Source organism: Phacochoerus africanus, chromosome 3 (assembly GCF_016906955.1).
Source record: "Phacochoerus africanus isolate WHEZ1 chromosome 3, ROS_Pafr_v1, whole genome shotgun sequence".
Classification (NCBI taxonomy): Eukaryota; Metazoa; Chordata; class Mammalia; order Artiodactyla; family Suidae; genus Phacochoerus; species Phacochoerus africanus.
Window position 1 is genome coordinate 27677425 of NC_062546.1, and position 12760 is coordinate 27690184.

The 12760-nt window shown below is 54.5% G+C and overlaps 1 protein-coding gene across 1 annotated transcript; it reads left to right on the forward strand.

Moving 5' to 3' along the window:
• Positions 1 to 2364: 2364 nt before the first annotated feature.
• On the forward strand, positions 2365 to 11784 carry LOC125122702 (dual specificity protein phosphatase 15). Its single transcript, XM_047771373.1, has 7 exons — positions 2365 to 2626; positions 3373 to 3406; positions 4909 to 4991; positions 7801 to 7850; positions 8705 to 8779; positions 10132 to 10303; positions 11160 to 11784. Exons 1-7 carry the CDS (start codon positions 2606 to 2608, stop codon positions 11430 to 11432), a joined length of 708 nt encoding a protein of 235 aa, XP_047627329.1. The 5' UTR covers positions 2365 to 2605; the 3' UTR covers positions 11433 to 11784.
• Positions 11785 to 12760: the final 976 nt, after the last annotated feature.

Sequence of the window (12760 nt, forward strand, 5' to 3'; positions counted from 1 at the left end):
TGAAGCACAGATAGCAATTCTCAAGGCAGGAAAACGTGGAATTATCCTAGGACTTCTTCCTTTTCCCTATATCCAGTCTATCTGCAAGTCAGCTGTGCTGCCAAAATACTAACATATGCTCCGTCCAACCCCTTCTTTCCAGCTTCTGGGCTCCCACTTTGTCCCAGGGCACCTCATCTCTTGCCATCTCTCACTATCTCACTCAAACCCCCTCTAATCTACCCTGCAGATAGGTGCCAAGGTGATCCGTGTAAATCAGATGACACGGTCTCTCTAGCTAAATTTTCCTTTTGCCTTTCTGTCGCGCCGAGAAGGAAACCCTAAACCCCCCCATCATGGCCATACGTGATCCTGCATTCTGGGCCCCCCTCTCCCCTTCCGCCTCATTCTTACCACCTCCCCTTGGTTCCCTCCCTTTCAACCCTGCTGGCTCATCCCAGAGGCCAAGCTTTCCCACCACAGGGCCTTTGCTTGTGCCGTTCCTTCTGCTGGAAATCTCCTCACTCTTTAAACAGCTGCATCCTTCCTATACATTGGGTCTTATTTCGAAGGTCACCTCTTTAGAGAAGTTCTTCCTGTCCTCCATTTTGTTTCTGCCATAGAGAATCGTCACCATTTGTAAATGCTTTGTCTGTTTGCTTATACTATTTGCCTTTCCTCCCAAACCTGATGTCCAGTGTAGAGCTACCAGCCACATACAGCTATTAAGCATTTGACATGTGGCTAGTCTGTATTGAAGTGTGCTCTAGGTGTAAAATAAACACTGAATTTTAAAAACAATACAATTAAAGGAGTGTAAAATATGTTACTAATAATGCTTAGGAGTTTCGATTGTGGCTCAGTGGAAACGAATCTGACTAGCATCCATGAGGACGCAGGTTCGATCCCTGGCCTTGCTCAGTGGGTTAAGGATCTGGCATTGCCATGAGCTGTAGTGTAGGTCACAGACGTGGCTTGGATCCTGCATTGCTGTGGCTGTGGTGTAGGCTGGCAGCTGTAGCTCTGATTTGACCCCTAGCCTGGGAACCTCCATATCCCATAGGTGCGGCTCTAAAAAGACCAAAAAAAAAAAAAATTTAAATATGGACTACACATTGAAATGATACTAGTTTGGCTTTATTGGGTCAAATAAAACCATTATTATTTCTATTTTTTATTTTATTATTATTATTTTTTTTTGTCTTTTTGCCTTTTCTGGGTCCTTGGAACTTACCATTTAGTTGGTGCTTAGTGAGTATTTGTTGAATAATAAACCAATTTATTATTGTTTAATAATAAACAATAATTTGAGCTGAGACAGACAGCCTCATGAATATGAGAAAGAAAGAGACACCAAAGAAATCATTCTATTTTTCTCCAGTCACTGCATCTCAAACAGGTTCTGTTGACTCTTTCTCCCATAGTCACCTGCTACTATAGATGGGGTGGGGGGCAGGTGATGCCTGGAGGAGCAAAGCTGGTTCAGCCGCTTCTATTTGTGCACTCTCAATTACTTTCCCTTCTCTAGCTTTCGTCCTAGTAGCAGGAAGGGCTGACCTCAACACACTAAGACACAGTTAGGGTAACTGGGACCCCAAGGGGTGAAGGTCAGAGGTGAATGAATAGAGCCTGGAACTCTGGTCTCCAGACTCACCTTCTGGGACACTTGCGTTTAATTATACCCTTTATCCCAACCCTCCCTCATCTCCCTCTCCTCACAAGTACCCCTGATTTAACGGGGCCCCTAAGCAGAGTTATGGGGCCCCAATAACTCTGCCAGCAGAGCTGACCCAGATGGCACCATCCTCAGAGGCCAAAGTGGATGGGAGGATGGCTGGATGAATGGACAGACAGACGGACGGATGAATGGAAGACGTGTAGGATGAGAGGACAGACTGCTGACTGCGGGGGAGGGGGGATGTGGGGGATAGGATCGTGGGGGGGGCAGGGTATGTACTAAAGGAAGGAATCACCCACTTTTCTGATCTAGAAGAGAATCTGAAGATCAGAGATCAGAGGACCCCTAGCGATCAAAGTCAGCCCCCATCACGTTTCCACTGGAAAACCGAGGCCTAAGGAGCTGGGCGTTTTGCCCCAAGGAGGCCCGCAGGGAGGTCTAGCCAGAGCCGGATCTGAGTCTCGGAGCCCGCGGCTGGGGGCTCTCTCCGCCCCGCCCCCCGCCCCGCCCGCGCCTGACAGTGCCAGGGTGGGGGGAGCGCCCCCGCCCCCACCTCCGGAGGTCGTGGCCCCACGCGGCCCCAACAAGCTGCCGTTGTCCCGCGGGCCCCGGGCCCGGCACACTGGGGCTTTGTCCAGCCCCCCGCCGCGACCCAGGGTGGGGGGGCGGCCCACATGACCGAGGGGGTAGGAGGAGCCTGCGGCGGCGGTGGCAGCGGCGGCGGCAGCGGCTCCATCATTTCCCTCCCTGGCCGGGGGTCGGCGGACGGCGGCGGCAGCGGAGGCGGCGGCGGCGGCGGCTGGGCAGGGCCGGGCGGGGCCGCGGACGCCAGGCCCCCGGTTCCCCGCCAGGCTGCAGGCGCCCGGCCCGGGCCGTCAGGGCAGCTGTGACCCTTGCGCTCTGCGGGCAGCGAGCTGGGGGTGCGCCCGGACCCCCGTCCCCGGGATCATGGGGAATGGCATGACCAAGGTAGGGGGCCCGATGGCGCAGCCCGCACCTGGCCGCCCCCAGCCTCGGCCGGGCGTCCGCCTCTGACCTTCTGGCTCTCGCTGAGTCTGTGGGTCTCTGTCTGTCTGGGACTCTGAGATCGTACTTCTCTGCCTCCCTGGGACTGTCTCTCTCTCTGACTCTGTATTTCTGTATCTCTGTTCAGGTCTCTGTCTCTCTCCCTGGGCTCTGGGTCCCTCTCTCTGCCTGTTTCTGAGACTCTTGTATTTCTTCTGCTGTCTTTCTGTGGCTCTCTGTCACCCTCAGACTCTGTCTCTTCCTGAGTCCCTGTCTCTGTCGCCAAGTGTCTCCTCTCCCCTGTCATTGTCTCCCTGGACCCTCTAAGGCTGCGTTTCCAGCAGCCCCGCCCCCCCCCAATGCCTCTGACGGACCGTCCACCTGCCCCAGCCTTCCCACCACCTCCTCCTCAGAATCCCCCTCCACCCACCTTGGCAAGTCCACCTCTCCCTTTGCCCCCTCCCCTCTGCTCCTCCCACCCTCCCTCCTTAGGCCTTCAAGCTCCTCCATCCTCTTTCCTCTCCCCCCACCCAAGCTGGCCTCCCTCAGCGCTCCCCCTGCTGCCCTCCCCAGACCCCTCTCACAGAGAGTCCAGACCCGCAAGGGGAGGCAATTGCTCCCTGAGTCCTAAGGGCCAGATGCCCTTCATGGGACTGAGAGGGGCGTTGTGCACCCCTACCCCCTGACCCCAGCCTGTCTCTCTCCTGTAGGTACTTCCTGGACTCTACCTCGGAAACTTCATCGGTGAGCACTGCCCACTCTGTCCCAAGGCCATGGCATGCTCCTTGTCCCAGGCCTGTGTCCACCATTCATGCTCTGGCCCACGCACCCTGGACGTGCTCAGGAATGGGGCCGGGGGCAGAGAAGCCATGCCAGGCTGGGAGTGGGGGAAGAACTCATGAGGAATAAGGGCCGCGTGGGTGGAGGAGTGTCCCCAGGGCCCAGGGCTCAGAACTCTGGACCCTGGGCCAGTCTCTGCACCTGCTCTAAGCCTCAGCCTCTCCTTAGGCACCCCTGCCCCTAAGGATTTTTCCAGCCCCCGGGGTTCCAGGTTGAGGAAGCTGGAAACACTTTCCCGCACAACCTTTTCCTCAGAGGAGACCTTTCTAGAGACCAGATTCTAGATCAGAAACTTCACTGGCCAGCACTGCCCGCTTCTGTCCAAGGCTACAGCACTCTCCCTGTGCTGGGCCTGTGCTCAGAGAAGGCAAGTCCTGGGCTGGGGCGCCCCAAGGCGGGAAAAGTCACTTCCATGTGCGGAGCCAGAGAAAGCTTCAGAGGGGCAGAGCTTTCCCATCCATTCCTGTCCCCCACTGGGCTGAGGAGCTGCTCCCCTAAGCCCTGGGAGCTCCATGTTGACTTCTGAATATTTGCTAATAAGGTCTGAATCCTTTTTAAGTGTGTAGCCCCATGAACTTGACCCCACAACCCCATGCCCAGCCAAGGCTGCACACAGTAAACACTCAGGAAATGTGGTGAATGAGAACATGGGCACGTGGAGATAGTGTTATTTACTCTGATTATAAAAGGCCTGCATACCCTGGGAATCCAGCCCCTGGAGATGGCCACTGATAGCAGTGAGAGCTGTAGCCCTGGATCATTTTTCATATATCTTTGGAGATACAGATGTAATATTTAAAACAGAAATGGAAGCCTCTTCTGCATGCTGTTCTGTAACCTGTGTTTCCCATTTAATAATATACCGTGGACTTGCGTGCACATCCACACAGAGAGCCCTTTTTAGTGGCTGCACAGTATTCAAGTCTGAATCTACCATTATTTATCCAGTCCATTTTTGGGTTGTTCCCATGTTTAACTATTTCCGCTGTGTTTACTGTTATAAGCAGCACTGCAGAGAACATCGCCTTCTCCACACAGCTTTCTGTGTGAGTTAACCCTTCTCTCGGAAAGATTCCTTGAGGTAGAATTGCCTGGGCAAGGGTATGGCAGGGAAGGGTGTTTGTGATGGAAAGAACAGCAGGCTGGGGAGGGGCTGAGCTGTTACCTGTGGGCGCCCCCGTGGCAAGACTGAAGCTTAGGGGTTTGGAGGACCTGTCATGCTGGAGCAAGAGGTGGTGAAGGAGCAGGGAGCTGACAGAGGGGGGGTCTAGGTGGAGAGGGAGGAATGAGGAGAAGAGCAAGGCGGGGACACCCCCCCCACCCCCCCACGCCCCCGCCTGCACTTGGCCATCGGAAACATGCAAGACACATGTGCCAGACTGGCTCAAGCATCCTGTTTCTTTCAGATGCCAAAGACACGGATCAGCTAGGCCGGAATAAGATCACACACATCATCTCCATCCACGAGTCACCCCAGCCTCTGCTGCAGGTACTCCTTATCCCCATCCCAGGGTTTCGAGCATAAGGGGGCTTCAGACCCCCACAGCACCTATGTATCACCTATACTGGCACATAGGCCTTCCTGACTCATGCGAACTCACTTGGTTGGAAACAAGCCGGTTTTACATTAGCATCCCGAGTTGCTCCCTATCTGGCAACTGAGCACCACCAGAGAGGTAAAGTAACCTGCCTAAGGTCACACATCCAGGAAGCTAAGGAGCTGGAATTTGAACACAGGCCATCTGGCCCCAGAGGCCTCACACCAAACCTGAAAAACTGCCCGGAGGGGGCTTTGCATTGTCCAGCTGAATAGATGATCCCAGAAAGATGGTTCTGGGAGTCCCTGTCGTGGCTCAGCAGAAAATGAATCTGACTAGCATTCATGAGGAGGCAGGTTCCATCCCTGGCCTTGTTCATTGGGTTAAGGATCCGGTATTGCTGTGAGCTGTGGTGTAGGTCACAGACAGGGCTCCGATCTGGTGTTGCTGTGGCTGTGGCCAGCAGCTACAGCTCCGATTTGACCCCTAGTCTGGGAACCTCCATATGCTGCAGGTGCGACCCTAAAAAGACCAAAAAAAAAAAAAAAAGTTGGTTCTGGACTTTGTGTCTTACCTGTGACCTGGTGCTATGATTTCACCTCTCTGGGCCTCTGATCCCTCAGGCCTCTCTGCTCCAGGGGGCTGTTGTGAGAATACAAAGAATTGTGGGATGGTGAAGTTGCTTTGTGCACAGCTCGGCCCCCACTGTGTTGTCAAGTCCTGGAAAAGAGGGGGTGAGGGTATTGTGACCCAGAGGAAGGAAGCAGGAAATCCAGACCACGTGTGCCGGAGTCAGGAGGTCTGAGTTCACATCTTTACCAACACACCTGGGCACAGGACTTTACCTCTCTGGACCTCAGTTGCCTGATCTGCAAAAGGGGACTTTTTTTTTCTTTCTTCTTGTTTTAGGGTCACATCTGTGGCATATGGAAGGTCCCCAGCTAGGAGTCAAATCAGAGCTGCAGCTGAGGGCTTCACCATAGCCACCCCAATACCAGATCCCAGTTGCATCTGTAACCTATGCTGCAGCCCCGATCCTTAACCCACTGAGCGAGGCCAGGGATGGACTCCACATCCTCATGGTTACTATCTGAGTTCTTAATCCACTGAGCCACAACGGGAACTCCGAAAGGGGACTTTTATAGCAGTACCTACCTCTCTGGGTTACTGAGAGCCACAGAATAGGTGCTCAACAAATTACAACTGATAAAATAACAAAATTAATCATTTTCATCCCATAAACTGAGCCCCTTCCTCTTATCTGTTACAGTCTGTGTCACCCACTCAAGGGAAAGAACTGTGGGTGGGAAGGGGCTCTGGAGATCTGAGCTCCAGACCAGGTGCTGTCACAGATTTGCTGTGTGACCTTGGGCAGGGTCCTTCCCGTCTCTGGGTCTTCGTTTCCCACATGTCAGATTTGATGGTTTCTAAGAGCCACCTCCAATAATCTGTGGTTCTCCGTGTCATTCGAAGAAGAAATTTACAGGTCAGTGGAGGTCCGATTTTGCATTATAGGGCAGGCTGTTTTGAGAGTATTTGGAGTCTGCGGAAACTAGAGTGCATGGGGAAGGCTGTCTAGGTGTGACTGTATTTACAAACGAAATAACTGCTGGCAAATTGAGTCCCCTTCCTCCAGCAGCCCTTCCCTCTTCTCATGAGAATCTCCCTCTCCATCTGTCAGTGAATTTACCCGTCAGGGTTTAATAATGCCCTGTAAACCCAAGGCCAAATGCATTGCAAAGTGAAAATGCAAACCTTGCAAAAGAGGTAGGATGGTGTGCCCTTGGGGAGAATGCGTTATGGAGAAGGGCTGGAATCTCACAATCCCACATGAAGCCACTAACTGATGAGGACCTGGCCAGGGGTCCCTCAGCCACTGGCCGGAGGTGAGCCAGAGCCTAGAAAAGAGTCATTTGACTATCAAATGAGGTCCTTGAAAAGTGATTCTTAGACTGTGGGCAGAACCTCTCTTCAAGATCTTGTGTGAAGGTTAGACGTGCAGGGAAGGATGCTGAACAAGTTAGTTGAAGAAATTACTGACAATTCAGTCCTTCGTTATTTTCACGATTAGCACATAGTTTTATAATTGCAATTCATGAACAAAAACTTATCTTCATAGTTTTTGTTTCTTTTCAAGATAATAAGATCTGCTTTGCCCTTCTTACTCTGTAATTTTGTAATCCTCATATAGAAGGGAGTCACTTCAAGTGGCCCTTTGCCAGCTTTTTTTTTTTTTTAAGGGCCAAGCCTGTGGCATATGGAGGTTCCCAGACTAGGGGTCAAATCGGAGCTACAGCTGCCAGCCACAGCCACAGCCACAGCAACGCTGGATCCGAGCTGCGTCTGCCACCTATGCCGCAGCTCACGCAATGCTGGAATTTTAACCCACTGATCAAGGCCAGGGGTTCAACCCGCATCCTCGTGGATACTAGTCAGGTTCTTAACCTGCTGAGCCACAACAGGAACTCCCCTTTGGCAACTTTTAAGTAAAAGGTCCCTGGATCCTTTTTGGCCAGTCCTTGTGCCCAGGTCACCTAAAGAGTTAGGATACTATCTTCTCAGAAGGTTCTGGAACCACAGATGGTCAGAGCTGAGAGGCCCTCAGAGAAGGTGTCTACCCTCTTTGGACAGAGAGGACAACAGTGGCCGAGGGAGGGGCAGGAACCAGCCTGGGGTCACGAGGTGCTTGGGAGGCCCAGACCAGGGTCAAGGGGTGCAGTCATGGGCTCCCCACTGCCTATGTGTGTTTTATACTTGCAGGACATAACCTACCTTCGCATCCCAGTGGCTGACACCCCTGAGGTACCCATGTAAGTTCCCCTGGATGGGCTGCTACGTGGACAGACAGCTACCCCCTGTGGTAACAGGAGGAAGGCTGTGAGGTGGCCCCTGGCCAAGACTCCTTAACCTTCTGCCATGAGATGGAGGGAGCACCCTGTACCTCAGGACAGATGCCCTGGTGGATCTGAAAGGGTCAGGCTCAGCCTGCTCCTGGCCTTGGAGTTAAGGTCCCCAGTTCGGGGCCAGGCTTTGCCGTTTACTTGCTGTGTGACCTTGGACAGAGGAAATGGGTGGGTGGGGGTGGGGGACTCTTAGCTTGAAGGAGGCTTTCAAAGACCAGAGGGCGGGGGCTGAGGGCCTTCCCCCCACAGGGCACGGGGGAGGGGGGGGCTCAGAAAGCAGGATTTTTGTCTGTGTTATGAGCAGTAGCGCCTCCCAGTCTGGAAGTGACCCAGACAAACACTCCCGTTCCTGGGGAATCTCGCTCCCAACCCCCTTGCTCACCCTTATTGTCCCCAAGTGCTCCGACTGCAGATCCCAGAGGGGCGGGACTCCTCCCACCCATTTTCTGGACAGGTCAAGATAAACCCTCCGTGCAAATAGGATCCACGGGACCCACTGGAGAGGTGCTCCTGCCTCTGGTGGGATTTGCCACGACTGGCCTCTCTCACCGCCTGAAATGCCACTGTTAACTGCTTCCCCCCACACATGTCCACCTGAACCGAGGCTGGCCCCCATTCACCGCGCGTGCTGGCTGACCTGAGAACCCGGGGCTCTTTGTCTCTTGCCATCCTGTAATCAGGGAGGGGGACAACTCCTAGGAGACCTGCCCCCCCCCCGACCCCCGACCCAGTTCTCCCTATCCTCTTGCTTTCTTCTCTAGCAAAAAGCACTTCAAAGAATGTATCAACTTCATCCACTGTTGCCGCCTCAATGGGGGAAACTGCCTGGTGCACTGGTGAGTGAAGAGGGAAGGGGGGGGGGGTAAGTAAATGGCTGTTCTTTCCCGAACACGCCCTCATCCTATGGGGAAGGCGGAACCTGGGATGGATCTTCTCCAGCCTGTCACCATGCATCTGACAGAGGCTGATGGATGGCTCAGATTGAGGCTTGTGTCCCTTATCTGCTGTGTGGCTCTGGCCAATTAGCTGTTTCTTGCTGAGACTCAATTTTCTCATCTGTAAAATGGGGAGAGGAATGTTAACCTGGTGGGCTACTGGGAGGAATAGGCGATGTCATGCAGGTAGCCCAGCATCCTCCAATAGTTCTGGCTCCTTCTCCTCCCCTCTGGCTTTTGAGGCAATGGTACAGGGCAGTGAGGAGCCCCAGGCTGGGAGATGAGACTCCTGAGTTTTCCCAGGGCCCCCTGGCCCACTCAATTTCATGCACCCCATAACTTCTCACTATGTCTGGCTCAGGGCGGCCCTGCCTGAGCCCCAGCCATAGAAAGAGCTCCTCCAGCCCATCTCTCCCAACCCCCCTTTCCTTGCTCCAACTGCACCAGCCATCTTCAAGTCCACCAGGATCCCAGTGGTCTTTGTACACTGCCCAGAACATTCTTGACAATCCTTACCCATCTTTCAGGATTCAGCTTGATGTCACTTCCCTAATCCTCTACACCCCCTCTACCAGATTGTATACCTCTTCCTACGCAACCTCCTAGTCCCCAGACTCACCTTCAAAGATTTGTCACCTCCTGAAGTTGTTTCCCTGGTTAGTGTCTGTCTCCCCCAACTGTATTGTAAGCCCCAAGATGGCAGAGACCATTTTATTCCCCACTATGTCCCTAGTACCTGAAAAATCAGATGATCAGGGAGTTCCCATCGTGGCGCAGCGGAAATGAATCCAACTAGGAACCATGAGGTTGCGGGTTCGATCCCTGGCCTCGCTCAGTGGGTTAAGTATCCAGCGTTGCTGTGAACTGGGGTGTAGGTTGCAGATGCAGCTTGGATCTGGCGTTGCTGTGGCTCTGGTGTAGGCCAGCAGCAACAGCTCTGATTCGACCCCTAGCCTGGGAACCTCCATATGCCGTGGGTGTGGTCCTAAAAAGACCAAAAAAAAAAAAAAACCTGATGATCAGGAAATGTGTGTTGAATGACCGTTTGAAGTGATGTTTCATTCGGGCCTTTGGCAGAGAAGAATGCTGGGCAGAGGGAATGGCATGGGCAAAGGCCTGGATGTGGGAAGACATATCCTGGCAGGTTCCTTGTGGTTGGAGCTCAGGAGGCAAGAATGTGAGAGCTGAAGTAGAGGTGGGGTGCCAGGAGGAGATTGAACCTTCCCCGAAGCCTTTGGGGTGGGGTGTCTCAGCTTTGCAGGCATCTCCCGAAGCACCACCATCGTGACAGCATATGTGATGACTGTGACGGGGCTCGGCTGGCGGGACGTGCTTGAAGCCATCAAGGCCACTCGGCCCATCGCCAACCCCAACCCAGGCTTTAGGCAGCAGCTTGAAGAGTTTGGCTGGGGCAATTCTCGGAAGGTAGGGGCTGGGGCTGGGGCAGGGGCAGGGGCTTGGGCAGGGGTAGGAGACTCTTCTTACTTGAGCTGAGTACTGACTGGAAAGAATTTAGCCTGTGATTTAGACCTGGCAGAAAGTTTTTCCAGGGTCTTAAACTTGTAGCCCTTGACCTAACCTAGCCCCTAATTTGGATGGCCAGATGTTTTCTTTTCCTTTTTAATTTAGGATTTGAATACCTGTGGGCCAGATAATGACCACTTCAATTTGGCCAGGTCCCAGCACCACCTGCTCTACCTGCCTGAAACCTGAAGGCAGTTGACAGTTTGGCTCCTTTGGGGAAAAATGTCTAGTCCCCGGGGTCTTGATGAGGCCAAAGCAGTTCCTTCTCTTGTGCCCACAGGGCAGAGGGTATATAGAAATGTCAGGAACTGAGCCCTCCCCCCACTCTCCCCGCCCCCCCTCCCAACAAGAGATGAGAGACAGAGAGAGAAGCAAGTGCAGGCTGGTGCGCCGAGGCTTATCTGCAAGGCTGCATTAGGAAAGAGGCAGACAAGGAAGAGGGAGGCCCTTGTGAGCTGAGTTGCTGCACAGGGTGGGGAGGGGTTAATGTGGCTCCCACTAGGCAGGTGAGGGGTCACCTTAGTAGGTTTGGAAGATGAAGTGTCAAAGGGGAAGGGGGTTCAGGAAGAGGGAAGGGACGCACAGGGAGAGGGGCTCAAGGTGGGGAGATGGAGGCTCAGAAGGGAAGCGAAGAGGATGCTCAGGAAGGGGAGGGGCTTAGCGAGGCGTGGGGAGCTGCCGAGGGCGGAAGCTCTGAAGACTGGGGAGGGGAGCCGGTCCCCGGTCCGGCACCGACCCCGCCCCCTCTCCACCGCAGCTTCGCAGGCAGCTGGAGGAGCGCTTCGGAGAGAGCCCTTTCCGCGACGAGGAGGAGGTGCGCGCGCTGCTGCCGCTGTGCAAGCGCTGCCGGCAGGGCTCTGCGAGCGCGGCCGCTTCCCCGGCGCCCAACTCCTCGGCCTCCGAGGGGACCCTGCAGCGCCTGGTGCCGCGGATGCCCCGGGAAACCCACCGGCCGCTGCCGCTGCTGGCGCGCGTCAAGCAGACTTTCTCTTGCCTCCCGCGGTGTCTGTCCCGCAAAGGCGGCAAGTGAGGATCCCGCCCCGCCGTGGGGTCCCTCGTCCTCCCGACTGGCCCCCCTTCGGGGACTGTCTGGGCCTCCCACGGCCATCAAGACGGGCCCAGAGTCTGTGGGAGCCCTGCGGCGACTTGATCCCCGCCCTTAACTCCTCTTCCCGCCTTGCTTGTCTGCGTCTGCAGTCCGTGCGTCCTCCATCTGTGTGTGTGGCTCTGTGTCTGGGCCGGCCTGCTGCAGCCACTTGGTGCCTTAGTCCTTGGGCTGGGGGAGGGTGCCCCCAGGGGCCCTCCCCCATTAAAGGCTGCGGGAGTGGGAGTGGGTGGGTGGGGTTTGGATGGGCCTGGAGGATATTAAAGAGCCACAGAAGCTGCCTATCTGGTCGCCTCCCAGTCATTCAGCAAAGGCCAGGCTACAGGGCAGGAGCCTGTAGGAAACCGGAATGGGAGGGGGGGTCACATCCCCTGGGACTCTCAGTAAACTGCAGTCTTCAGGGCTGAATCCACTTCCCTGACCCTCCACCTCTATCTCTCCCTGGAGCCTGGGTCTCCCCCAGAAAAGACCCCCAGCTGCTCCTGCTCTCTGAACCCCCTCCCCTGGCTGAACCTCTGCCCTCCTCCCTGAGCAGGCCCCTCCTCCACAGCCCCCTTCCTTTCCCTATTCACGAAGCCTGGCTAGCAAAGTTCTAGCAGTAGTGCCTCCCTCATGCCTGACTTTTTACTCCAAAGAGTTCACTTAATCCTCCGGGAGGAAACAGAGGCTCAGAGAGGTCAGGCCGCTTGCTTGAGGACACACAGCTACAGTAGGGGAGGCTGGGTTTGCACCTAGGCAGTCTGTGTCCCAAGAAGCTTCTTGTCAAGAAGATTCTTCTGGTCTTGAAGGTTTATTGGTGGGAGGATCTCCAGCTAGTGGGAGTGATCCTTCCCACCTAGAGTTTACATTTTTATTATTATTATTTTTTTTAGGGCCGCACCTGAGGGATATGGAAGTTTCCAGGCTAGGGGTCAAATTGGACCTGCAGCTGCCAGCCTACACCACAGCCACAGTAACTCCAGATCCAAGCTGCATCTGTGACCTACACCACAGCTAACACCTACACCATACCACGCCGGATCCTTAACCCACTGAGCCAGGCGAGGGATTGAACCTGCATCTTCATGGACCCTAGGCAGGTTGCTACCGTTAAGCCACAACGGGAACCCCTTCCCACCTAGCATTTAAAGGCCAGGACAGCCACTGAGGAGGGAGGCCCTCAGGACAGCCCAGGAAAGCAGCAGACTGCTACTAAGATGAACAGGTGTCATCCAAGCTGATTTTTTCCTCAACTAAAATTAACTTAGAGTTAA

Excerpts from the sequence above, each read along its gene's own strand:
- LOC125122702 (XM_047771373.1), top strand. The coding sequence starts at position 2,606 with ATGGGGAATGGCATGACCAAG. Across the intron at positions 3,407-4,908 it reads CTACCTCGGAAACTTCATCG|ATGCCAAAGACACGGATCAG; the intron begins GTGAGCACTGCC and ends TGTTTCTTTCAG. Across the intron at positions 7,851-8,704 it reads GACACCCCTGAGGTACCCAT|CAAAAAGCACTTCAAAGAAT; the intron begins GTAAGTTCCCCT and ends TTTCTTCTCTAG.